The sequence below is a fragment of the Manis javanica genome, chromosome 2 (genome assembly GCF_040802235.1).
Source record: "Manis javanica isolate MJ-LG chromosome 2, MJ_LKY, whole genome shotgun sequence".
Taxonomy (NCBI): Eukaryota; Metazoa; Chordata; class Mammalia; order Pholidota; family Manidae; genus Manis; species Manis javanica.
This window is the reverse complement of record NC_133157.1, coordinates 4,043,969-4,071,580: the sequence shown is the minus strand read 5'-3', so window position 1 is coordinate 4,071,580 and position 27,612 is coordinate 4,043,969. Positions and strand designations below refer to the sequence as shown.

Below are 27,612 nucleotides of genomic sequence, written 5' to 3'. Positions count from 1 at the left end.
GTGTGGGGGGATCACAGGGAGAACAGTGTAGCCCAGAGAAGGCACACAGTGGATCTGTGGCATCTTGCTGCACTGATGGACAGTGACTGCAAGGGGGTATGGGTAGGGACTTGATAATGTGGGTAAATGTAGTAACCATATTATTTTTTCATGTAAAACCTTCATAAAAGTGTATATCAATAATACCTTAATAAAAAATTAAAAAAAAAAGATGACTGGGTTCTTTCAGCCTCATCACAGTGACCACCTGCTGAACACGTACTATGTGCCAGGCCCTGGACTAACCCATCTCCTACGTATTATCTCCTCCAGTCCTCATACAGTCCTATTAAACCAGTCTGTAGATGAGAAAAGTGAGGCTCAGAGACAAGTCAGAGAAGAACCTGCCCGAGGATGGCTAAATGGCAAGTCAGTCCCAGGACCCAGCACCGGGTCGGTCTGGCTGCAAAGGCCAGGCGTCCACGTCTTCCCTCTCCCAGCAGGGCCGGCCTGGCCTGACCTTCAGGGGACCGGAGCTCAGGCTCTGAGGAGTAACAGTAATTGATCTGGACATTTGCAAACGAAGTAGGTGATACACCTCACTAGGTGAACATACTTTCTTTAAGTCATGCCTAAATAATAATTCAAGGGAGGCTTTAAGAATCTAAGAGATTGGACTTTTAATTTTTTTTCTAATGTTTTAATTCATTATTAAAACCTTGAAATTATACCATTTCAAACAGTATTTGACCTGATACCATAACCTCTATTTTATAGCTTTGGGATTTATAAATTGGTAAGTAGAACAACCTACCTTTCAATATATAATTTTACTCAAAATCCATTAAAAGCCCATTTTATCTTAAGAAATCATGTGATCTGAAGCAACATCATACAGTACACAAAAACTTATTGGAAAAGTCAAAATTTTCAAAAAAATGTTTTGCTGTTATAAAGGGGGGCTTTGTTGACATGAGTCCTCAAGATGGGAGTTGGTGGGGTACACAGCAGGACCCTCCTTCAGAGCGCCTGGCACCCTCACTCTCAGGGACCTATGATACTGCAGGTCCCCTCAGGTGAGCCAGAAAAGGACAGGGCTTGGAAACACAGGCATGTGTCTGTGATTCCTCAGCATGTATTGATGAAATTCCCAATTCTCCAAGTTAAAAAAAAAAAAAAAAGCCAATGTTCTTTGTCCATAATCCCAAGGTGTAAATAACTAACCACCAGCATCAGTTTAAACCCTTCCTAATGATCAACAAAACCTGACACCAGAAAGCCAGCCATGCTATCGCAGCGTCACTCTAGTTCCGAAACTAAAAGCTGAGCAATCCCTCAATCCCCCCAATTCCGTAAGCCCGCCAATCCAAGCACCACAATCCTCAATGATGCACTTTGTTTAGAGGGCCTGTGCTCTGCAGGCCACTTCTCTCTTGCTTAGCAAATAATAAATTCCGATATTGAGAGAAGCAGCCTCTCTCTTCAATAGCAGGAACTGATTCAAAAGAGCACAGTAAACAGAGATCACTTACAAACACGTGACATAAATCTGCTGCCTCGGTGTCTGGTGCCACCGGACCGTGCTGCATACAGGCTACCCGTCCTGCAGCGTGCAGCGTGCCGCGGGTGAGAGCCCCACCCCACTTCTGGACGAGAAGGGCAAACGAACACCACCGAAACTACTGAGGGAAGCTCAAAGAGGAACAGGATCATTATGTTGTCTCACCCTATCTCCCCACAGCCAGTTCTTATCACAAAAGAGAAAAACTGGCACTTTTATATAGCGGGGAAATGTGGCAGATGCCACCAGAGCCAAATGATCAAAATCAGAATCACGTGCCTCACAATGTGATGGGATGATACTGACATGGCATCATGTGTGTTGTATTCCTGCTGGAAATACAGAATGTGGATCTAATCATGAGGAAACAGCAAACTCAGCTGTTTCTACAAAACAGCTGACGGGATTCAACCACAACTTCAAAACCCCCGAAGAAACAGACAGAAGGGCTTTACGGTTGAAAGACACTTAGGAAGATAGGACAATTAAATGCAATGTGTGATCCTGGATTGGATCTTAAATCAGGGGGAAAATTCTACAACAGCCTTTATTGGGACAACTGGTGAAATCTAAATGCGAACTGTGTTCTAGAAAATAGTATTCTATCAACGTCAAATACCCTGCATATGATTGACATACTGTGGTTATGGACAGTAACATGCTTGTGTAGGGTATGTCATCTACCACAAACTCTCAAATGGTTAAGGGGAAAATTTTCCTCCCTTGGAGGAGGGAGCAGCAAGGGAGGAGGGGAGGGGAGGGTAAATGCAGCAAACTGTGCAGAATGGGTGATTCTGGGCAACGGGTCTATGGGGTCTTTGAACCAGTCTTAGAAGTTGTTAGTTCTTTGAGGCTTTGAAGAGACTTTGCACACATTTCATTCATCCTTCTTAGGTGTCTTCAGTAAGGGGTGGAGTGGAGGGAGGGGCCAATGTACTTGGTCCACAGTACACTGAGTGGGGCTTCCAAATGCATGTTACATGATACGAGCTACAGATGGGTCCATATGTAGTGCGAAGTAGAGCCCTGCTCTTTAAAATCTGAGACTCACTCGTTAAGTCATCTCTTATCTTTCAATTAGCTTACTATTAAATTAATGGCCTTACCCTATGGTACCAGCAAGGTCTTCCCAGTCTATTTCAGTAGCATCTTCCACATTTACTTCATACAACCTATGAGAGAAAATAAAGTTTTCAAGGAAAAGTCAGTACAACAGGCACCCTTATGGACTCCCAGGATACTAAGAGCTTGAAGGCATCAGCAGGTCCACCCCTTCCGGCTCCCTCAGACGGGCCCTGGGCCTCAGCATGCGAGCCCAAGGCCACCCGAGGTCACCGAGGCAGTGACCAGCAGACCAGGAGGCTGCCTCTCCACGTCCCCCACCAAGCAATGCTGCTGCTTCACGGTGAGAAACACAAGTTCGCCGATCAGTGTGGGCAGGTGGCATCAGTATGTATGGACTCAGCATGTAACACCTTGACACCCGCTAATTCATTTACCCTTAATGCTCCCCGTGATGAGATGGGGGCTTCATCTGTTCTACAGACCAGAGAATGGGGGTGAAAGCCCGAGCTGCTGGCTCAGGCACTTCACGATTGACTGGAACCCTGCCAGGCCTGCCCAACCTGAGACGCCCTCCTCGGGTCTGCAGTGCTGATTCTCCATAGGGCAATAAGGTGGGGGCGTAAGCAGCCAGACGGTGTGGAGGGTCAGAAGCACACGGATGAACTTCAAGCAGGGCTCACGATGGAGAGCAGGAAGAACGAAGCTGGACAGGTGGCCAGAATGCAAAGGTTTCTTCTGTGCTTGCTGGCACTCACATGACATGAGCCCAGGTCCACCGGTGTTGGGGAAGGTCCTTGAGAGGCCATGATAGCCAGCTGCCCTGTGAGCTGAATGCCAGGAATCAGAGGCTACATGCCCTCACCCCATCCTTGGAATGTGGGTTCCGCTTGCCTCCCCCGCTCCCAGAGGCTGTCTCAAGGACAGGGCTTTGAGATAGTGTGCGGTGTTGAGACCATCTGGATGGTGTACGCGACTAAACCCAGTTAAGGCCTCTATAAAAATGTTACAATTTGGTGGGTGGGTGTGGGGATCTACTCGTGTACCAGCCACCCAAGACAGGCCAGGTATTATTCCTTGCTTATTACCCCTAGCCCCCTGCAGTGGCTTGCCTCTTTCTTTGGTCTCTCCCTGTCCTCCAAGTATGGGGGCAGGTTTCAGACCACATCTGGGCAGCTTTTGAGGAGCTGAGACTCACAGGCTTTGTTCAACAGACCCGTGCCTCCCCTTCTATCAGGGGAGGGAGGGCTCTAAAGCCCCATGGACCAGGACCTCAAAGACAAAGCAGAACCCAGGCAGCAGCGACACCAGCTCACGGGCGCTGGGGGGCAGGAGGGCTCAGCCTCAATTATTTACCTCTGTTTTCCAATGGACAGAGATAACTTAAATCCACAGGAAAACTCCCAAAGACATTTTAGTCTACATTTACTGAGGCCATGGTATGTCTTAGAGCGTAAGTTCACTTCTTTGCCGAAATACACTGAGGCAGGTGCTAGCATCACCCTCACTTAAGATGACAGACCAAGAGCCAAGGGCCTATGTGTAGAAAGTGCTGGAACAGGGATTTCAACTTCAGTGATCTCGCTACAGATTCTGCTGTTTAACAACTACTCTTTGGCTGGAGAGAACAGTTAAAACTGTGTCACTTTCTATTTCTGTACCTTTCAATCAGGTTGATTTTGGCCTGCAGGGCATTAGCTCCACGGAATACATCCCGACCATTTGTCATCCTCTTGGTTAGAACTTCTGTCCTGTGTTAAAGGAAAGAAAAACACAGTTTACTTTTGGAGGTGAAGTTTCCATTAAAACATCCTGCATTTTTCTCATCTAAATTACCTTTATTCAGAACCGCTTTTTAACATTTGCAACATACCACTGTTAACATTTACCACCATTGAGGATACACCTATTTTTAAAGAAAAGTGGGAAAAGATAAATAAAACGACAGTAAGTTGATAGTTATTGAAACTAGATGAGGGATACAAGGAGTTCTAAGTCTGTGTGTGTCATAAAATTCCCATAATAAAAATTTTAAAGGAGTGGGTCGGGGGGGTGGGGCACAGAAAAAGCCTATTAGCAGGTGCTAAGGACACTGCGTAAACTCAATTTATTTTATTTTTGATTGTTTATTAGACAGAAGGACATCGTGCTCATTACCATTACTAGCTGTTGGGACACAAAGTAAGACAAATTTAGTGAAGTGATAAATGATTTGATGATCCCTCCAAGACCCAAAGCTGGCAGCTGAAGGAGAGGGTTCCCCGGAGTTCCTGATGAGAGCAACCGCCCCACTGCAGGTGCTGTCGAAGTGCTTATCCTGACTAGCAAAATGCGTCACGACCTGATGGGCAGATCACCAGCCGCTACATTCACATCCTTGATAAGGGATTCACGGGACACACACAGGTAACTGACACTTGTTCTGGCTAATAGCCATCTGTGGTCGCTGGTTTGAAGTGGATCCCTTGAGGTCATTTCAGTGTCACAGAAGTAAATATATGGTCAAGCTTCAGGTTTCCTACTTTTTCCTTCAAATTCAAAGGGAGTCATTCACACCACCTTCATTGTGCTGACTCTGGTGCAGAGCTATCCCCTCATCATCTCCCTTTGGAAACAGATACGTCATCCCCCGGTTGAGGCTTATAACTCATTCCTATTTTTAATCTAAATACAGGAGTAGAAAGGGCTCTGGTCCCTCCATATTATACACCTTCCCTCCCCAAACATTATCTGTTCTTTGGAGTTTATTTCCCTGAGTGTAGTCCTCTATTCAACTAAGCAAATATTCTACAGAAGAATTGGAAGGCATGTATATAATGAACAGCATGATCTAGGAGTTTGCTTTGAACACTAAATAGGCCTACTCCAGATTTCATTCTCGTCTGATATTCAAGATGACCGAGCTCCCCTTGTGTCCGAGACATGGGTCATGAGCTACAGAACCGCTGCTCGAGGTGTCATGTGACGGCTGCACATCCAGCTCAGAGACCCTCCAGGGCAAAGAGTAGGCAGCAAGATCAGGGCTGCATGTACGTCTGTGTGATGAATGCAGAGAGAAGTTCTAAGAGGAAGAGTGTGACTGGCTCCCTTTAGATGAAAACAGCGGAACTGCTGACTGAGCCAAAGTAAAAAGGCAGAACTATTACTGATCACTATGCTTTCATTTCTCTCTTGAGTGTTAGTTTTATATTTATTTTTTAAGCTGCAAAACAGATAACTACCTTGTTTTGTTAAAGACTTAGAAAGGGACAGAGTGAAGAAACTGTAAGTCAATATTCAGTACTAGAAAAGTTCAAGTTCTTTATGAGGAAGTCGTACAATGAACTGGGGCTAGGTAAGTGCTAACTTGACTCATATACTGATACTGAGGTAGCTGGAGCACTGGGTCAGAGGTGGTCATTCTTGACATGTGAGGCTTTGCACATGCAAGTCGCACAGACCTTCTTAGCAACCTTGCCAATCTACCCACTCTATAGAAATTACTGAGAGAGAGAGAGAGAGAGAGAGAGAGAGAGAGAGAGAGAGAATATCTATTGAAACTTAGGAAGCCTTAAAACTTACCACTTACTTTTACACTGCATCCAATTTCTGGTTTCTACTATAGCTTCTACTTCTACCCAAGATATGCCCTTGTAGAGTTTTTCCCGAACAATTGACAGGCAGCCTTCAGGATTTTCTTGGAGTCTAGAATCCACCTCTTTTAACTCCTGGGGAGTCATTTTCTTTAGAATCACTTCTTCAACAGCCTTGATGAGTTTCTGGGTTTCTGTCTTACTCCAAGTACCATGATTTTTTTCTATAGACATAAAAAGATGGTTGTATAGTTGCTAATCTATTTGCTTTCGAATACAATATAAAAAACAAAATGGTAACAATAGATAACATGTCATTATACATTTGTCCAAACCTACAGACTGTATAACACCAACCAGGAACCTAACATAAAAACTACAGATCCTGAGGGATGTGCCAATGTAGATTCATGGCACCATCTGGTGAGGGACGCTGGTGATGAGAGAGGGTTGTGCACGCATGGGGGCAAGAAATACGGGAAATCTCTGTACCTTCCTTTCAATTTTACTGTGAGCCCAAAATGGCTCTAAAAAAGATAAAGAGTTAAAGGCAAATTAGACGCATTTCAGAAGACAATGGGCAACATCTCAATTACAAACAGTTGATAAAATTATCAAACAGTTACATGCAAATTAAAATGAAACCATCGAAGTGGACATTCTTTGCAAGAACCAATATCAGAAAAGTCCTTTCTTAAAGCAACATATTTTCTTTTAACTTCAAAGAAGTTGTCCTGTTTCTGACAGCAGTATCTCCTGCATGACACCGTGAGGTTCTCAAATATTTAATGGGAAAAAAAGAACTAAATGACTTTTATGTTACATACCTAATTCTCCCCAAGAGTTCCCAGTTGAATTAAGAGCTGCAATGACATGCTCGCAGGAGTGGGCAGTGGAGACACCTGAATTTAAGCCAATCACCTGGGGAAGGTGTCAAATGAATCTGTGGTTCATCCTTGTCTAGATGTTCAGTCATACTAAGGAAGAGGCCTCCAACCACAGCCTATAATTATCTTTGGTTTGGCTTTAAGAGTGTCATTTTCCACTCAATAACAATTTGGATGAACAGTTAAAAAGCAAGAGTTCAAAAAATAAAAGTCTAGATTTCACACACACACACACACACACACACACACACACACACACACACACACACACACACACACACACACACACACACACACACACACACACACACACACACGAGTCTCTCTCCCCTTCTCCAGATCCGGGCTTTAATTCTCAGAAACCAGAAGAACTGGCCATGCTGAGTCTTTGCATGCACCAGTGGCCGGAGCTGGCAGCATGAAGGCGTGATCTCCAGCTGACCCCAGAGCCTACCACACGCCAGCCATGCAGATGCCCGGCTGCATAGCCTGCTGCATGCTCTGCCCATGTGCCGAGAGCAGGGGAGCCCTGCCTAACAGCAACACTGACCAAAGACCGTCTCCTTAAAGCAACTGACAGTTTTTATTGTGAAGAATAAACTTCATATATATAAACTTCTTTATGAAAGGGGGGAAAAGGAGACCATTAAATCCCTGCTCAACAGGCCAGCTGCACCGCACCCCAGCCCATCTCCCTTGCTGCATCGAGGAAGAGACCTTCCCCACCCAGGTTCTCCCACACAGTGGCTTCCGTGGGTATCAGTCAACTTGGCAGTTATAGTCCTGCTGAAAGCTACTGAACTGAGGTGCAGTAGAAACCAATCATGTGAATAAGGACAGCACAGTTTCATAAATGCACACGAGGAAATGACAGGAACCAGCATGCAGAATGGCTCAGGCAACGAGGGCACTCACTCAGAGGACTGGCCTGTGAATGCCTGGGCACCAGCTTGTCGCAGGCTAGTGAGGCCTGCCAGGCTCATTCATTCCCCAGGCAGGCCCCGGAGCCCAGACTTACCGCTGCTGATCTGGGAGAACTTCAAGGCAACGGAGAGGCTGCTTCGCGCCACCATCTCCCCAATCTTTTTCCAATCATTCCCATGGAGGGCCTGGTATATCTTTAACTTCTTCGTATCTCCTTTGCTGTACCTAAGAGAAAGAGAAAACATTACAAGTTTGAATTAACTGCAAGGTTAGAAACTGTATTCTCATGCTATACACTGCAGTCCTGGAAAAAGGTGAATGGGTGGGCCATCAGGAAAGACCAACCAGAGCTCCTGCCACTTCCTATCTTGGCATTTCAACTGTGGTCACCCTGTAAGCCAAGCACTGCAGTCCATGGCTAGGGGCCTGGCTCAGCAGCCAGACCAAATAACTGGATAGTATCACTCCCCATTCAAATCCCTGAAAGGGTTTCAGGCACAATACAAGTCAAACTTCTGAATGTGCCCACAAAGCCTGGCATTCCCTACCGTTCAGCCCCGCCAGCCTTTTAGGCCCGTCTCAGCTCAGAGCCTCTGTGCGGGTAGTGGAAATGGCCTTCCTCCACCCCACCTGGACAGCTCCTGCAAGGTCTTCAGATGCAGCGTACGTGGCGGACCCTCAGTGAGGACCCTGAGCTCAAGGCCCCTGTTGGTCCCTCTAGAGAACACTCAGCTTCTGTCACTGGACTTCGTGTTGGCTTGTAATTATATACATTTAGGGTTTCCCTTGTTTACCTGTCTCTTCCTCTAGACCAGCTTTGTCCAACAGAAATACAAGGTGGGACACACACGTCAGTCAAGTTTTTCTAGTGGTCACATGAATATTAACTTAATTAATTAGCTTAATAATATATGCATTTAAACCAATAAATTTAAAGGCAATCATTCCAAAATGTAGTCAGTTACCCAAAAGTATTAGTGAGATATTATGCACTCTTTCTTTAAACCAAGCCTTCTGGATCCAGGGTATATTTAACACATAATACAGCACATCTCAGTTTGGACTGACTCCACTTCAAGTGCTCAACAGCCAAGTGAGGTTGTTGATCACTGTGACGGACAGCACAGCCCCGGAGGGGAAGCCCTACAAGGGCAGGGACCTGTCGGTTTTCTACACTATGGGATCTGTGATGCTTGCCAGACAACAGGCGTGCAGTAAATGTGACAAATGGCTTGACACAAATATACAATTATTGAAGGAATTTAGGGTGCAGTAATCCCATGTAAAAACAAATATATTAAAGATAAGAACTGAAAGAGCACTAGAACATAAATGGGTTTTGAAATGAATCGCCTTAAATGTTTAAGTGAAGAAAAACAATCGGTATGACACTGTGCAATCCCTGGGGGTGCGGAGTGGAGGTTTTTGTTATTATTAATACAACACAAAAGAGGCCCGAGAAAAACACTAGCCCCCTGTGCTGCCAGCCACCCAGAGCTGCTTCTGCCAGTAAGATCCCAGCACTCTCAGGAATTCACCTAAAAACGCAGTGTAGTAAAACAGAGGCTCGTAATCTTTAACTCTGAAGGACCTACTTTCTGGTAGTTTACTTCTCAAGGGCACTCTTGAAGCAACAGGAAAAGGACACCAGGGAGAAACAGAGCCCAAAAATGAGGAAACGGGCACACAGCCTCTCACAGCCCTCAGGGCCTTCAAATTCTTAGATTTTTGACTTTCTACTGTATTTTACAGTTAAGGAGTCCTAAAATTAGAAAAACAACCCAAGAGTAAGTGGTCATCACAAATAATATGGTACAAACAATGGAATGAACTTTTATTACTACAGTGAGAAACATTCTAAAAAGTTCACTCCCATGCTCACGTCACAGGTAGAAAAATATGTCCCCTCAGCTGCCACCATTTATTTACCAAAAGCGTTCTCTTTAGGCTCATTTCAGATGTCATCATCAGTGTGTGTCCTTAAGTTCTGTCCACAGTGGTCTATCACTGAGGCTTGGAGACACAGTAGGGTGGGCTTCAGTCCTTGGGGACCTTTCCTCTACTTAAGGTTGGTTTCTTTTGGTAAAGATTTAAAAAAAAGAAGCCAAGGTCAAGTCAATGCCTTGGTTTAAGATCATGTAGCTAAGGGTAACCCCGCCGGCCTTGCCACATTTCCTAAATCTGCCTCCCAGAGGGAGACGGAGCGGCTGGGCCATCGGCGATTGCTGTGGGGCCCTCAGAGGCAGGAGCTGCCTGTGTCCTCGAGGAGAGTGATGATCCACAGCTGACACCTGATCTACATTAGTTTTATTTGGAATGTTGGAAAACAAACTATAATTGGGTATCTTATCTGCGGCAAGAGGGAGGAGAGAGTGGTCATCACCCATGAGGCAGGCTGTGCAGACGACGCCACTGAATCAAACTTAAGTGGCCTCCTCCGCATGCTTCCCTCCACCTTGAAGTATTTCTTGCAAATGCAAAGAACCGGGCTCAGGGCTGGCTGGGGAACAGTGCACCGAGAAGGAACGCTTGTGCATGGGATGCTCACAAGTTGGCGCGGAGCAAACTGCACGAGAACAATAAGAGGCACAGTGTGTTGGGCGCTATGATGAAAGTATAAAGAAAAAGGTGAGGATTTAGAAAGGGGAGATCTCAGAAGTTTATTAAAGGGGTGTAAATGGAAAGTGGCCTGGAAGACACACAGCTGGTTTCACACCCACAAACCAGCCTGGTTTCTTTCTTCAAAGCTGTTCTTGCAGACATTCTGCTTTACATTATCAGCACACTAGAGAAATGTTCTGACTTAAGTTGATAAGACTTTTTTTCTTACCTGCCTTTGTAATTATTGACATCGAACATCTTCTTTGCTCGATAGTATACGAGTTTCCAGGGCCGGGCGATGCCCTTCCCTATAGTTAGAAGAAAGGCAGTGAGAGATGCACACAGCCTGGCATGAGACGCACCCACGTCATAGAAGGAGCCCAAGACAGCCCCTTATGATACTAACTATCCCAGACCCCAGGTTCAGACTGGGATTTCACATGTCCTGCAGACTGCTGGCTTAGGGAGTGGATGCACAAAATCACCAGTTTCCCAGGAAATCTCTGAAAACTAGATGCTTAGTACATAGCAGCTCTAGTTTCTAGTCTACTAAATTCATGGAAAAGACCCTCAGAGGGCAGAGTAATTTTAACATAATTTGAATGAAGAGGAAGGGATGCTAAGGTGGAGGACACATGCCAACATTTCTTCATCAGATTAACCAAAACCTTTCCAAATGGGCTTTTCTCTCTTTCCCACTTTAAAGACAGAACAATCCCTCCACAGGGGCTCACTATTCTGTCTACTCTCTTTTCCTTTCTGCATTCCAGGGAACACCTAAGAAATTATCCTCTTTAAATTCAAGAGAGATTTATTTCAGTCCAATCCTAGTTTGCTTCATGAGTTTCTAACATTCTAAGTATACGTCCAGGAAGAGGGTTCCAGGTACAAAGCATGACATGGCTATACTAAAATACATTTCAGAGATCACAGGGCGTGTAAGGCTATGTTTTGTGCGGCATACACAGAAATACATAATAAGGAACAGGGAGAGAAATCAAAGCCATAATTATAACCATGTAGGAAAACTAGAAGTTGACCATGTAATTCTTATAAAATCTGTAAAAGCACTATACCTGGGAGACCTGAATGAAGTTCCAAATCGTCAAAAGTACAGGCTGGCAACAAGAGGGACTATTAATCATGGCGGCTGTTAACACATACTTGATGCACTTGATGGGCCGGGCACTGTGCTAAATACTCTGCACGGGTTATCTGTCTACGGAGGCTGAGGATGGGCACAGAGCAAAGCTTACAGTCCTAAACTTACCAATGTGCAATCGAAATGAGTATTTTCTTTTCAAGCTGGTGATCGCAGACTTCTCCTCAGGATATCTGTCTGTGTACAGCAGCTTGTCTGCATTCTCAATTCCCGTCAGGGATAGAAATTCTTGCACATTTTGCTCTAACTGCTTATTTTCCTTTACAGAAAACTTGCCAAATTTAATAGTGACACCTAGGGTTTGGGTGGGAAGAAAAAGGATGTATTGTCAATATGAAAAAAAGCACCCTCCCGCTTGATCTTCAGCCGTGACAACACGGTGGTTCACCAGTTCCTTCCTACTGGGGAGCAGCCCCTGCTTAGGAACTTGACATCGCCTCTCCCAGGCCACACTGGGGAAGTCGGCTTTCCTTCAGGGTTCAGCTCAAGCCACACTCTTTTCCCTAAACCTTCCCTGGTCATCCCATTCCAAAGTGACCTTTTCTGATTCATCTATCTCTTTCTAAAATAGTTTAAAAATATATATATTAAAAAGTAAAATATGTTCATGAAAAATGTGAACAATATTGAAATGGAAGTTTAGGAGAAGGCCCGCCCTTACTCTCCTCTGCCACCCCACACCCCTGCAGGAGCGCTGTGAGCTGGCCGGCATGAGTGTGAATACCTTTGTGTATTCCTGATGCGTGTTTATGGGGGTGGCGATGTCACTGCCCTTTATGTTCTCCCCCTCCTTGTGACTCAACGCATTTGGTTCACTATGTATTGTGTTACACAGCATATTTTTCTATTCTTAGACTTATTTTTAAAATATCTCATAAAATTTCATCATAGAATATACAAATAAAACTGGATCATTCCATAGATACTGCTCTGTAAATTTTTTTCTTGATTAATTTGTTTTTAAAAACTAATCTCTTCAACATGATCAATTCCATAAGGCTAAGGCCTCTTTTTACTTTTTCCAATGACCAGTGGTACTGGGCCTCACACATTCAGTAAATATTGCTCATTTATAGTACACAGCATTTCATTTGTAATTTATTCATAAATCCAGTAAGCCTCCTAGGAAGTTCCTGTAACAGTGAAATCAAGACTAAGTTGGGTCATGCTTGAAACCATGCCCACGACAACCAGCTTATCCTCAAATTAGTATCACAGGGAAAGAAACTACAACTTGTCGAGGTTGACGATGCCAATACTGGTGTTAGTTTTATTTCACTTCTGTACCCCTCCCAGGGTCTCAGCCATGCACACCCCTCCTCCTCTCCCAGGACTGATCGTTACTCTGTGGATCACTGGTTTCTTCCACCCCATTCTCCTTGCTGCCTCTACCAGAAGTTGGGCAAAAAACAGGAGAGCCAGAGCAGTGCATTTTGCTAATTTTACAGCTCAGGCCATCATTCTGGAAGGAGATAAAGCTAAAAAGTAGCTGAAGGATGCTTCTTATGAATCTATAAATACGCATCATTCACAAAAGTCAGGGGCTAGTTATGCACACAGGAAAGTTCAACAAAGATTAAAGTGCCACAAGCTCACCCTGTGCTTTAAACTCTTTAAACCGTCCCAAGTCATCCCGGTACATTCGCTTGATTGTTGTGGCCGCCCTGTCCTTGATGTCCGGAATGAACTCTTGGAGCTGCCTCACAGCGGAGTCCAAATCCACATCTGGATCGCCTGAAGCTCTAGAATCTTCAGATAAATATTTTGTTGCAGCATCTTCAGCCAGTTCCAAATTGCTTTCTTCTTCATTTGTAGGTTCTAACCTAAGAGCAAAATCTGGATTAATGTTAACAAAAAATCTGCTCTGGTGGCTTTTAAATTGTTTTCTTAGAATGACTCTCACTCTGATACTACAGCATGATCTTGGAGTTGACTCAGTCTGTGATGTCTGAACTCTTTAACTTTCCTAACTTGGATATACCTCAGAGGCAGCCCAGGAAGTAAGTGTGTGGCTCTAAGCCTTATTTCCACCAGGTATTACTTCTTATCTTACTATTTTTAAGATTTTTTGCTTTAGATACTGACTTCCTAATAAACTAAGCTGTCTTCTACCCCCATGAAAACTCAAGACCCCCAATGAGTTAAGTTTTATAAATAATGGTTACTAATTAGATAAATCAGTATTCAGGGTTTACATGGTTATAGCTGCTTTGCTACAGTTAAGAATGGCCACATTTTTTCCCTTTGCATACATTTCTATGTATCTATCACTAATTCATCCCCTTTGAGTATATTCAATCATAACAGCTGACCACTCAGATGTGAAACTGAAAAAAACACTATGCATTTGTATGAAACACTATGAAAGGGTCGACAACTTCTGGAAGACCCACAGCCCAAGACAAGTTAAGAACCACAGTCCTAGAACATTGCTACTGCATTTTCAGTGTTCTGAAAATGTCCCCGATAAGATGGCACAGGGGATGACATGAATGGGCCCATAACTATTATGGGCAGTGCCTCGAGTGTGACCCTCTCCCATTTAACTTCATGTGAAACTTTCAAGACAGGAAAACCTAACAAAAGTGAGAAAGTCAGTGAGTAAAAATGGGGCGAAAATCTGTCCCAAGTCCCAGGAAGTGGTTAAAAAAATTCCTGTATGTATTCACCAGGCAGTTCACTTAAATGATAATTACATAAATAATGACATCTAAATTCCTTCTGTTAGTGAGAACTCTAATTCACGTGTTTTTCCTGCTCTGATTCACTGTAAATTATCTAATCCTTTCTTCTATGTATATGCATATAGACAAAGGTAATTTGGGGGCCTTAAATGCCTTTGAAACTTATTCATAGAATTTCAGGGCTGGAATAGTTCATAGTGAAAATCTAACTGCCTTATTTTACACACAAAGAAAGGAAGCTACCTGCCAAGTTACTTGGTTAAATGTGTACACCTTTTTGTACATTTTACAGTTTCTCTCTTCATGATTCCTACCATTTACTATGGATGCGTAAACAGGTCGCAGGCAGAATTCATGCAAAGACATACAACATCAGAAGGCACGACATTCCCACGTTACCTGTGTGCCTCTTCTGAACAGGCCTGGGTCTTTCCACCGTGTGGCCTGGGTCTCGCACTTTCTTCAGTCAAGGTACCATTCCCGTCCAGTGAGTCAAAGAGCGTGTCCTCCAAGCTCGGACTGAGCACTGAAAAATCAGCCCCCGACGCTGCCACACTTTCAACAGAAGACCTTCGCTTCCTTTTCTTGGTCTTTCTCTTTCTACTGCGGGAGCCCTCACTGCCTTCTGCAGGCCCAACCTCCCCGAGGACCCACATGCCTTCAGAGGGCTCGTCCTCGGAACTCTCGGGTGCGGCCGGGGCCACAAACTCCTGGTTCTTCGAGAATTTTCTCTTCTTCTTTTTCTTCACCTTACTTCTGTGGGCAGATAGTGGGGGTGGTGTGGTTTCGCCCTCCAAGCCCGCAGACAGCAGGGAGTCCTGTTCCTGCGACTCCGGTGGGGCCAGGGTGCAGGTGGCACGCGGGCTCCCCTGCGAGGCGTCGCAGGATGCGGCTTTCCACCGCCGCTTTTTATTCTTTTTCTCCCTAACTTGACCATGATGTTCTGACTCCTTTTTATGTGACTTAGTAACTGCGTGTGGTCTGTCTGCTTCAGGCTCTTCTGGTGACTTCTGTCCCTTGCTCATGTTAACATAAACAACGTCAACATCCCTCCTAAAATCCTCTGGCATGTACTCAGTATTTTTTTTATCCACCAGGATGTATGAAACACCTGTTTCCCTGTCTACACCCAGAGCACTGTTTCTTCTCTTTTTCTTCTTTTTGGGAACACAGGTGGCCTTTTCGGTCTCATCACAGGCTTCTGATTTCTTCACAGGAGAAGAAACGAAGTGTTGGAAATCCTTTTTCCTTTTTTTACTCTTATTAGTTATTCGTGATGTTTCACTTGCCAGGGGGGACTGTCTGAAACTGTCGCAAGAACGTCTCTGATGTCTGTCCTTATGGACTGAATACTTTTTCTTTTTCTTGTGAAAAGCTGGAGTGTGGATTTCCCATCTGCTTGGTTCTCCTTCCATTTTATTCCTACAGGGAAATTTGAAAACAATGGTTTATTTTTGCAAAGCGTTTTAAACGTTGGCCTCAGGAGAAAAAAAAAGCAGAGAGAAATGAAACTATAACAAATGACAAGCCTGGAACCATGATTACAAATGTCATGCTATGCTACGTGCACAGGGGGCTCACTGTGCTTCAGTATCCAGTCCCATCACCTTTCTGGCAGGGAAAAGCAGTTAACAGGGAAAAACTGTGGCCTGCATGCTCAGGTCCTTGTTCCCACCACAGCTGCATCTCCGGACTTTCCTCCCAACTCTGCTCCAGCCACACATGCCTGGTGCTGGTCTCCCACACAGGCCACAATCTTATCACGGACTCAAGGTCTTACGGCATATGACCCCCTCTGCCTGGAATGCCCTCGGCTGCCTCCCCCCTCTCCCTGCCTCCTCCTTTCATCCTTCAGAGCTTGGCTTAAATATCACTTCTTCAAGAAAGCTTTCCCTAATTAAAAGGATATATACCTGGTGACACCATGTATATTAAATTTAAAACACAAAATGATTTTATGTATCTTTTCTAAATGGATGCAAACGCAGTAAAACTACGACTTAGAGGCATGGGGATTATAACTGGCAAATCCCGGGAGTTGGGACAAGTACAGAGCCCGTTTCTCTGATAGCTATAATCTCTCATTTCTATAATTGGGGTAACGAGCACAGGAGTGTTTATTATTATTATTTTTTTATCTACACTTAACTGAATGCCCAAAATAGTTCTCTTAGGAAACCAGGGGCAGAACAAGGGTACAGATTGCTTAAATCTGTGTTTGAAAACAAGCCACTGAGGAATATAAATATATATCTATTTACAAAAAAAAAAGAAAGAAAAGGAAGCTTTCCCTGACTCCTTGAGCTTGGTGCCTTCTGCAAATGATATACTTTCATGGTAAACTGTACTTTTTTTGTAGCATTTGGCCCAGCTCTAGTTTAAAAAATAATTATTTAACTAACCATTTAATGTCTGTCTCCTCTGCTTAAAAAAAGGAAACCCCAAGAAGGAAGGCACTGTCTGTCTTGTTCCCCTCTGTACTTCCACCATCAGAGTGCAGGACATGCCACTGTCTTCACAGTGGGAGTGTCAAATGCCCATTGACCTCAAGCCAGAAGATTACCTCTTTGATTAAAAGGCTGAATGGACCTTGTTAGGGCCAATAAAGAGTCAAAACTCTGGAATAAGTTAGAATGGAGTTTCATAAGGCTCAGGTGTCAATACTCACATACAGGACATGTATTTTTGGAGTTTAAGTACGGTAACAGAAATGTACTTTACAAAAGAGATGATTAAAAACATAATTTTACAGGCATGTCTTATAACCCTCCTTACTCTGAGTTGCACCTGAGTTTCAATTTTTAAGACTTTATTTCTCTTTGACTAGGTAATACATTTACGTGACTCAAACATCAAAACAATCTATTCTTTTTTCTCCTCCTTTCTTACACAGAAAGTAGCTGCTATATATTCTGATCAGCATTTTGCTATACAAAAATATGTTCACACAATAAACTATGCAATACTGGAGATCTCTTTGTATCCATAGTCTTTCAGGTCTGTGTGCTAAGCACATTTTCTATAGAAGGCACATAATTTGTTCTAGGAGGGAAGAAGCTTTAAGAATTGGGTAGCTGGAGGAAAGGGGAACATGAATGAGCATGTGGCCTTATACCTACAAACCACATCCCCCAGCTCCAGGACCTCACCTTCAATGGAGGCACCTAAAGCTTGGGTTAATGACCCTAAGGTCATCCAGAGAAGCATGGAAACTCATCTGTGATCTCTTTGAAGTCTCAGCTATCAGCAGGTTGAGAGCTGCAAGTCGACTCTCTGCTCAGAGAGGGCCTAGCAGACTTTGTCTATCTTAAGTGCTGCTGTAGCCTCAGCATCTGGCATGGTGCCTAGCTCATAGAAGGAGCTCAATAAATATTTTTCTTCAAATTAATTAATGCCTTCTCTTTGGCTGCCCTTGAACTGCTAATAGCTGGAGAAAAAACTCACAACTGAGCAGATGGGCACCAGTCTACATTCTTGGCTGCTGACTATAGGTGGGGCCTGAACACCACCCAGTAACCAAACTATATCCCTCCAGATCTGCACTGTCCAATACAGCAGCCACTAGCCACACAAGGCTGCTAAGCACTTAAAATGGGGCCAGGCCAAACTGTGCTCTAAGAGTAAAATACACATTGGACTTCAAAGACTTGGAACAAAGATAGTAAAACAACTCTAATTTTTGTATACTGCCTTCATGTTAAAATAATAATTTGGATATTAGGTTAACTAAAATACATTCCTAATTCCACCTGTTCCTTTTTATGTTTTTTAATGTGGCCACTAGCAAATTCTAAACTATTTGACTTTTTGGACAACACTGCCCCAGACAGCTCACTCTCCCACTTTTCTTGAAATAGTTTCCAATCTCCTAACTCTGAATGAATGGTTAAATTGCATTCTTCCATTTCAGCTGCAGCACCTTAGCTTGCCTATGACTTCACGCTCACACACACAAGACAAGAAATACGTTACCCCAAACCTAACATGCTTGCCCGTGTCTGACCTGTCCTCCTCCCCTCTTGCTCCAACAGAGGAAGTATCCCTTCTGTCAAAGGCCATGTCCTCTGGGTGCTGGGTCTCAGTGCCCTCCTGGCTTCTCAGAAAGCTTGGGATCCAGCAGGTAATGCCTCCCAACAGCTCCAGCCTCTCACTGCCCTGGCTCCCTTCTAGCAACCCTCCAGCGATCTTTCATTTCTTCCAGCTTCAAACAAACAAACAGAAAACAAAGATGCTACCATTCTCTAACCCTCAAGTCCCATCAAGCTATTCTCTTTCCTCCCTTTCACGGCAAAATTTCTTAAAAGAGAAACTGCTCCCTCCATTTTTCTGTCCACTTCTTAACCCACTTCCTTGCAGCTTCCACCACTATTCCTCCCCTAAGACTGCTCCAGTAAGAGTGCCTCTAACCTTTGAGCCACTAAATTCAACAGATACACACTTGCCAGGCTCATCTTTCAGGACCCCTTAATAACAATGCACAGAGCAAATGATGCCTTTATTCTGTAACCTTCCATCAGTTTCTTTCTTTCTTCCATTTTTGTAAACAGCCCTTAAGCTTCTCCCTCTGGTCTCTGGAAATCAGCACAACCTTTTAAATATGTAGTCACTTCCCGCCAAAACTTTTTGTTTTTCCTCAGTATTATTAAGACAAAGTTCAAAATCCTTACGGACCCTCCGTGCCCTTAATGATCCAATCCATACCTGCCTTTCCACCTCATTTCTCTCTGGGTTTCAAACACCTTGCCTTTTTCATTCAGTGCCTAAAATATACCATGTTCCTTTTCATTCTCAGGGACTTTGCAAAAGCAGCTCATTCTGCCAGGAATGCTCGTCCTCCGTTACCTGAGTGTTAACTGGTCTAACTTTGAAAGTCACTTCCTCAAGAAGGCCTCTCTAATCGCTTAACTAGTCGGGTCTCCCCGATGTGCAGTGTTTCTCAACAAACCTGCTGCTTCCCTATTGCACTTCGCGCGGTTTGACAAGATCGGTCTCCCACGGGGTAGAACCTTGTCGGTCTGGCTCCCAATGATTCCCCTGTGCTCATACACGTGGATAGGCAATTACCCCCGCTTATTCGGAACGTCCCACCTCCCGCCCCCCTAGGACCTGCCCAAGCCTGGATTCTCTCGCCACCTGTGGGCTGCAATGGAGACCTGCTCTTCTCTGCTCTGCTGTGAAAGGCGCTCCGGCTGCGAGGGAGCTACCAGCCGGATGTCTGACTATCCATCCGCTCCTGCCCAAGATCGAAGCCTGGGTTCTTGTGGAACGGCCTGGAGCGGCCGTGCAGGAAGAGACGCCGCCCCAACCCCCGGACTAAAGGCGAGTCCCCGGAGACGACAACCACAGCCACGCTCGATTTTTGTACGCTCATTAAAGAGCCAGAACAACCGAAGGAGTTTCAACCTACCGACCCAAGCACCACTTTTCTCCCAACCCGGAAGCACTGTGTGGAAGCGGAAGTAGTTGTACGTCGCTTCCGGCCCCACTCGGCATCACGCCGCCATGGCAACACTCTGCCGCCGAGGCTGACGTAGGCGTGGTTGCAGGGTGTTTTGTTCCTGGGGTTCGCCGGGAGTGGGTGGGGTTGACTGAGAGAGCAGGACGGGATACCTGATAGGCTTATTAATTCATGCGTGAATTCCACTTTCTCAGCAGGGTATTGTTGAGCTCCAGGAGTGAGCAAGATAGTGAGGTCCCTACCCTGAGACAGATAAATCAACCGAGATACTTTCAGATTATCCTATAAGGAAAATAAAACAGGGTAATGCGATGGAGAGTGACTGGAGACAGTGCGTACTGTTTTAGATGGAAGCGACGTCTCATTGAGGATTGACATTTGGGCTTAGTTCTAAATGAAAAGGGCGAGCAAAAATTCTGATGGGAGATTGTTCCAGGCTAGAAGCAAATAGAAAGGCCCTGAACTTGGCCGCTGGAAAAACTGAAAAAGGTCAGGAGAGCTGGAGCAGTGAATGAAGGAGAGAGTGAAGGAGATGAAGTCAGAGGCAGGCAGGGACGAGATGGTGCAGATCTGATGCACATTCAGCTAGCAGGAGCTTTGGAGTTCTCTTCCAATCCCCCCATTTCAACCAGGTCCTGAAGAAACTTAGTTTATGATAAAATGTAAAGCCTTAACTAGGCCATCAGATCGAGGACAGTATATGTGCCACTCAGACTTTTAGCCTTACTGCATAGTGAACATAACCATGTTGGCAATTAGTTTTCTCATTTAATCCTCTAACAACCCTGTGTTGTAGATATCTATATTAGGTATTATCAGCCTCATCTGCAGATGAGAAAACCAGGGCATAACACAACTTGTCCAAGTGGACGTATGTGGCCCACCCCAAGAGTCAAACCTGTGCTCTCTCCGCTGCTCCACTCATTCCTCCACCTGGTTGACTTCCTCTGTGTGAGCTGCCAAGCAGCTCTGATTAAAAAGTGCACAACCTGTATTTCTGTGAAAGTATGGAAGACAAACAGGCTGGAGAAACCATAAGCACATATATACACACATGTCACCACCCAAGGGATGCTACAGTCTGTCTGTCTGGAAATGTGGTGTTGGTGTCCACTGTTGGTATGTAAGGCCTTGAAGAGGAAGTTTGTCATTGGTGCAATTTGCTCCATGGTGAACCCAGAGCCTTGTGGGTATTTGCATGTTTAAGTTTTCATTGTACTCCTCTTTCAACTTCTCTGTGTGAACTTAAAAAAAAATCTGAGGCGGAGGGAGATTTTTTAATTTTTATTTATTTATTTATTTTTTATTTTGGTCTCATTAATATGCAATTACGTGAGCAACATTGTGGTTACTAGATTCCCCTCATTATCAAGTCCCCACCACATACCCCATTACAGTCACTCTCCATCAGGAGGGAGATTTTTTTAAATGCAGATTTCCAGACATTCTAATTTGGTGAGTCTGGGTGAGGTCCTGGGAATCTCTATTTTTCCACTTCCCTCCATTCTTTTGAACAAAGTTGGGTGCCATTAATCTCATTCAACTCTATAGGCTTTCCTCCCCACACTTTTCACAGAAGACAAAACTGAGGACCCAAGACATGCCTAACTGGAGATCACCCAGTGGATTTGCAGTAACATCAGCCCCGGAATGAGGATTTCTATTTCCTCAGGAGGGATGTAGTGCTCTATCTCGGGTGTGTGATGCGGCTCGGAAAGGAGAAATGAGAAGGGGCAGTCGGGGCAGGAGGTCTGGGGGAAAATAGAACATCTGGGACTCAAGACCCCGGCGCTTTTAGCACAACCCGTGGCATTTTGGATTTTCTCAAATTTGTTTAAGAAAACTTACACAGGTCCACTCTGAGAGCCACCAGCAGTTTCCCGCAGGAGAAACCTACCAGAACTGCCGCGGCGCCGTTGGCGTCCCGTCGCCATGGAGACCGGCCGTTCCATTCATCTAAAGGGGTGGCCTCAATTTCCCCTCCTTCTACGATGCGCAGCGTGGCGCCTAGGGACTCGCCGAGGAGCCAGACGAGCTCCTGTAGCGTTTTCGGAAGCCATACAGCGGGGCCTCGGCGCTAGGTGGGTGCGCCCCGCTCCGGAGACGCCCGGCACCCGAGGCCACCCCCGTCAGGATGGTGCGGCCCGACACGGCTGGGGCTCTAGTGAGCCGGGCGCTGGTCCGCTAGCACACAAGCTGGCCGCTCCGGCCAGGGGCGACTTCCCGCGACCCCAGGATGCCAGAGGTCAACAGCTCCTTCCAGGACCCCATGCGATGGACAAAGAAGCAGCAGCAGCCGGTGCGCCGCACTGTCAGCCAGATCTGCCCGCCCGCGCGGCGGCCCCTGACCGTAGCCGACATCCGGCCGGGCATGGAAAACGAGAGGCTGGGGGTCGTGCGGGATTCCATGTTTCAGAACCCGCTCATCGTCAAGGTGAGCCGCTCCCCGCCGCCCGCCCTTGCTCTGGGCGCCTGCGCTACCAGTGGCCTGCGCCGGGTCCGAGAGACGAGGCGTATTCAGCTCTCGTCCGGACACACGGGAGCCCCGCGCGGCCCCGCGGGGGAGTCGCCTCTCTGAGCCTGTTTCCTCATCCTCAAAGTGGGCGTGAATGCGCTCATTACAGGGAGCGATAGGCAGTTGGGATGGGGTTTTGCCCGAGGGCCCCCTGCACAGCGCCCGGCCGTTGTTGGCACTTGCCGTCTACCCACGAGACCGCTAGTGAACCCCCCAGTGGCCGACTGTGTGCTTGCTCACGACCCCGCCAGCCCTCGCAGGCTCAGCCACTCGCTCCCGTTTCCTGCTCCCTGAGCTGCACTCTGCAGCAAGCGTCCTGCATCCCTCTGCAAGCACCACCGCACACGCTGATGCCCAGCCGTCACGCTCTTTAGAGTTACCACCCTACAAGAAAAAAAGCGCGAGTCTCTGCCCTAGGACGCCCGCAGGCACCAGTGAGGGAGCTGAGGTTTCGAACTAGATCGCCTCCTCTTAGTGCATGCTCCCTCGGATTGGTCTCTTTTCGGTGACCGCGCTGCGCTGGCGCCGCTACACCCAAAGCTGCGGCCGCTGGAAGCGTCAGGTTGAGGTCCCGTTTCGGGACCTGGTCGTGGAGCAACTTTACTTTGTACCACTGGAGGGCAGTGTGCTTTTAGAAATGCGAGCAGTTCCCAGGTGACAGACGCGGCAGGCGCAGATGGTAACCATGTTTTCAGTAACAATTTATCTGAATGCCAGGAGCTGATCAGAGAGCCCTGAGGTGGTGATTTTTGCTTTTGATGCTGGGAACCTGGGCTCTCTTTACATCGTACTAGAATTATCTGAATTAATTGGATCCTATGACAACACTGCCTTTTCCCTTCCCTTCCCCAAACTATGTCCCTGGCCAGCCACTTGGGAAAGCTGCCTTATCGCCGTCCCCACTCTACCATTTAATATGCTCCCTTTCTTAGGGGCCCCCCAAAGCGGAACGAGGCCCTTCACTCATGCCTAGGTGAGAAGAGCTGCTTTCAGGGGACAGACGGGACGGAGTTCACCATTCTGGGGTCAAGGGGAGAATCAAACCTCTCTTCAGCTCTTCGGATGGGAGTGACTGATTACTTTCACTCAGGCAGTTACTAGCGAACCAGCTCCTTGCTTCTTAACTATAAAATGAATGGCCTTGTGGAGTTATTCTCCTCCATGATGAGTTCATAGTGTGATGTCCACCTAAGCCATATATATATATATATGTGCATATATGCATATACATGTAGGTATGTGTATATGTGAATGTGTATATACATACACACATACGTTTGACACGGATATGTGCACATGGATACATACATTTATCTGTGTGCAGTATATGTGTGATATACGCATATATAAGTAAAAACTTTCCTCCCTCTTTTACTTTTCCTCACTCCACACACCACAAAGGACAATATTTGGCCTCTGGATGGCACTAGCTGAACAGTTTCCAGGATGAGTTCAATCCCTGCACTGGAACGTCAGTGTGGCAGGAGATGACTGACCCATGCCCCAGGGTTCTGTCTCCAGAGTGTGAGATGCAGAGCAGGACCTGAGCGCGTCCAGGCGCTCTCCGGTGACTGTGCCTGGCTTCTCCTTGTCCTAGGCAGCCAGGGGCAGAGGGCCTTTCCTTCTTACTTTCTCCCTCTGGTTCTTAATAGGCCACCAGGTACTTTCTGTGGCAGTTAAGATCATGTCCACATTTCGGTATTTACCTCTGCTACAAGACTTTCTACCAAAACCATACCTAAGAAAAAGCTGCAGAGACATTGAGAGGGAAAAGGAACCTTGACTGTTACCTCTTCCAGATTCCTCCTTACAACCAGGTTCACAGGGGCCATTCGTGGTGGGCTCTTTGCACAAAGTTCTGACAGTGCCTGAGTTGGAAGGTATGTTCACTGTCTCCCAGCCCAGCATTATTTTTTACAACTGTAAAGAGCTTCCTGTATTTTAGAAAAAACTTAAATTATGAAAAAACTTAGGGATTTTCAACTCTAAAGGAGGTTGAAAGTATCCAAGGTTGTGGAGATTTAAAAAATATACCTTCAGTATGTTGTTGAAATCTCCTGTTGAAGTTTGGCTTGTGGATTTCTTTCACTTTGGCATGCCAGTTTCACAAGCCCCTAGGTGAGTGTGCACCTGCTTATGGTGTGTAGCAGAGGGGGGGGGGTGCCCTCTGCGGAGGGTGTCTTCAGGAGGATGATTGGAATAGAAGTATATGTCAGTTTTGTCCAAGTCTGAACCCGTAGGCTGCATCTATATTGGAAGACTGTAACACCTTAGAAATAGTCATTTATGCCACCATACTGGATGTTTTTGTGCAGACCGTTTTCTCCAGTGAATAGGAGCAGGATTTTTTTCATTGAAAATGCACACACACTGCCTGAAAACAAACCCAACACAGCTATTTCACACCATGGAATTTACCAGGATGTATACACATCAGTTATTCACGGACATGTCTGCCAGATGCCACAGTAACCAAGTGAAAAGTGGAAAACGCAGACATCCAAGCAGGTATTTTATCTACAAATGCTCAACAACTATTTGCCTCACTGAAAACCGAACCAACTGCTTATTAGTGGGGCTGATTCATTCAACTCAGTATCTTTGGTGGGCACAAAGAGACATAAATATTTTCCATTAGAAAGAGCTTCTACTCTATTGTATCAAGGGATATGCAGTTAGCCAGTTTTCAGTCAAATGTGACTCTCTGGGAAGAATAAAATTAAATAGAGAAGGAACCCAGCCTCTCTCTGCTTGATTCTCATTTCCCCAGAATTCTCTGACTCAACACAGGATCCTGCTACAATAGCCTTCAAGGCTCCTTCACAGAACCTGTCAGAGTGCACCCTTCCTGCCACGGAAGCTCAGCTGGTCTCTTGTCAATACAGTTACAGGGAGAGACTGCTTGGTTTGTTCCAGTGACAGCCTTGAATCTCCTGTCGCCCTGGAGAGGCAGGCTATGTACAGGGGTGGGATTTACTGAATCGAGTACCCTCAGAAAGTACAAATGATCATGGCACAATTTTTTCATAATTTATTACTGACTTTGTTTTTCTGTGGGAGTTTATGTCACAAATAAGAAGTACATGCATTTGTAAAATAGAGTCATTGAATCACTTCACTGGGGGCTGCAGAGGCTCCCAGATACCGAGTCCAATTCCTTTTTTAAGGATATTGAGGCACAGAGAGTGGGAGAGATTGGTCCAAGGTGCCAGTCTGACCTGGTTGCAGAAGTGGGATGAGAGTCACATCTTCTGACTTCCGGCCACATGCTCTTGTGGCCACATTTCACTATTAATCAGTTACTTAATGACAACTGAGATTGGTTACATCTGTACAGCAGGCAGTCAAAAGTGTTCACCAGTGAATCTAATGCTGGCATCATTTCACTCTATATTCCTTCCAAAGTGAGCTCTACAAATTTCTTGGGATTTCTTGATGGCCAAGAATTACTTTTTGAATGTGTACTAAGTGCCTAGCACCACGCAGACAGGAAGTTACCTATTTAGCGAGGGAGATGGGTGTATATATATATATATATGTAGCTTAGCATAGACCTGCCTTAAAGAAAGCTCTCAGGAGATGTGAGCTTGTATTGCTGAATGCACCCCCGCACATGGACACACACATAATAAGCAATGTCATGGGTCACCCCCTGTAAGTTTCAAGTTTCGTGACCCAGAAGCATTCAGATTTGGGGAGAGAAAGCCTTGGGTAGGACTCAGGAGGCTTTCCAAAGGAACAAACCTAGACCTGGACCTTGAAAGGCAGGGAGGCAGATTCTAATCAGGGGTGGACTGGGAAAAACTCAGCCCCTGGGCCGAATGGTTTACCCTCCCAAGACCCTAAGTTGTTCCTAGGTCTTCCCCCCGACTGGAGCTTTAGTTCAGGATACTTGGCGCCCCTGCCGTGCCCCTTGCCATTATCGTCAGGAGGGAGTATTCTTTTAGAGCTGGTGTGTTCGAATTGGATGCTTTGCGAAATTAGGCAACCACACCATGCCCTCTAACTGCTTAATATTTCTAATAAATATTGATGCTGGTGAACATAAATGCAGACAGAGACAAATGCAAAGAAGGCAGGCAAACACCCAGTTCTACAAATATCCCAGCGAGGGTCAATATTTTTATTATGTTGGAGTGAAATGTGAAAATGTTATATTCAGCTTTATCAGCTGAAGAGAATATACCTCTAATTGCTCAAATCCTTTTACATTCAATTATAATGTAATAGAAGGAAATCAATTGTTAGGCAGGGGGATTAAAAATGAGCTGCCTTCCCATCCTAATGGACCCCTCTGGGCTGGGCCAGTGGGTAGGTTTCATTTTTCTAGGGAAACCTGTGGGTTTATCTACCCTTGCAATTTCCTCTCTTGTTCTTTTTTTACTTTGTCTTTTTTTTAAGTCAAAGCCTCCCCCTTACCAGAGCTTGGGCACATCCCTGGGTGAGCCACGCTGGAGCGGAGGCAGGGAACTAATCTCCCTGCCCAGCTCCATGGCCACTTCAGAAAGCCAAGTTGCCCCCTCACAGGCTTTTCAGCGAGGGGCAGCTGCCCTACCAGAGGAGGCCTCCTCCCTTTATTGTCCCTGTGGGAAAGGGGTGCTTTGGCTTTGAAATTTTGATGATAAGACCTCCAAATTTGGGTTCCTCTGCTTGAACTCAGCTACCCTCTGAGTCTCACAACACTGCAGTGTGGCGGGCAGGCCGCTCCTGAAGGAAGAGCTCTGAGTTCTGGATGAGCAAGTCAGCTGTCACTTCCAGCACCTTCCAGAACCTTCCCGGCTCACATGTTCACTGTATCATTCAGGCCACTTTTCCTTCATTTGAAAGACAAAGTTTTCTGGATTTACAACTGGCCCTAACAAAACTTCAAGTCCCTATTTTCTACTGCAGTGGTTTTCAAGCTGTTCTGTCACAAAAAATGTCTGATTCAAACTGCATTTTAAGAAAAAAATGCATCTTTAACTGTTTAAGAAGTATAATAAAAAGGAAACTCAGCTACATGCATCCTATGTGAAATGCCAATTCGTAAGCTGTTATTTGACTCATTTTGGGGTGTTCTGTGCTTGAGCTGGAACTGCAGTAATGTGTCACAGACAGGGAGACTTACAACCAAGAAAGGGTCATTCCGGACTTGTAAGCTGGGCCAACCAGTCAGTGTAGGACAAAGTGCAGAGTGCCCTGCCATGGCCCCTGGCATCCAGGCCCCA

At 45.6% G+C, this 27,612-nt stretch overlaps 2 protein-coding genes across 5 annotated transcripts in view; one reads left to right on the top strand and one right to left on the bottom strand.

Moving 5' to 3' along the window:
* Positions 1-19,878, bottom strand: part of TTF1 (transcription termination factor 1) — a 28,772-nt gene extending 8,894 nt beyond the window's left edge. The window contains exons 1-9 of one of the 3 annotated variants that reach the window (XM_073222363.1): positions 19,840-19,878; positions 14,832-15,854; positions 13,345-13,571; positions 11,857-12,042; positions 10,816-10,894; positions 8,080-8,210; positions 6,164-6,398; positions 4,264-4,353; positions 2,647-2,712 (exon numbers count right to left, since the gene is read on the bottom strand). In XM_073222363.1, the coding sequence (XP_073078464.1) occupies positions 2,647-2,712; positions 4,264-4,353; positions 6,164-6,398; positions 8,080-8,210; positions 10,816-10,894; positions 11,857-12,042; positions 13,345-13,571; positions 14,832-15,847 (2,030 nt within the window). In that variant the 5' untranslated portion in view covers positions 15,848-15,854; positions 19,840-19,878. Of the gene's footprint in view, positions 1-2,640; positions 2,713-4,263; positions 4,354-6,163; positions 6,399-8,079; positions 8,211-10,815; positions 10,895-11,856; positions 12,043-13,344; positions 13,572-14,831; positions 15,855-19,565; positions 19,812-19,839 lie in introns of those variants that run through there. The other 2 variants (XM_073222367.1, XR_012125405.1) reach the window with 2 other exon arrangements.
* A 2,144-nt stretch (positions 19,879-22,022) lies between these two features.
* CFAP77 (cilia and flagella associated protein 77) overlaps positions 22,023-27,612 on the top strand; it is a 125,198-nt gene continuing 119,608 nt past the window's right edge. Inside the window, exon 1 of one of the 2 annotated variants that reach the window (XM_073218087.1) lies at positions 22,023-22,324. In XM_073218087.1, the coding sequence (XP_073074188.1) occupies positions 22,127-22,324 (198 nt within the window). In that variant the 5' untranslated portion in view covers positions 22,023-22,126. The remainder of the gene's footprint in view (positions 22,325-27,612) is intronic. The other variant, XM_073218084.1, reaches the window with a different exon arrangement.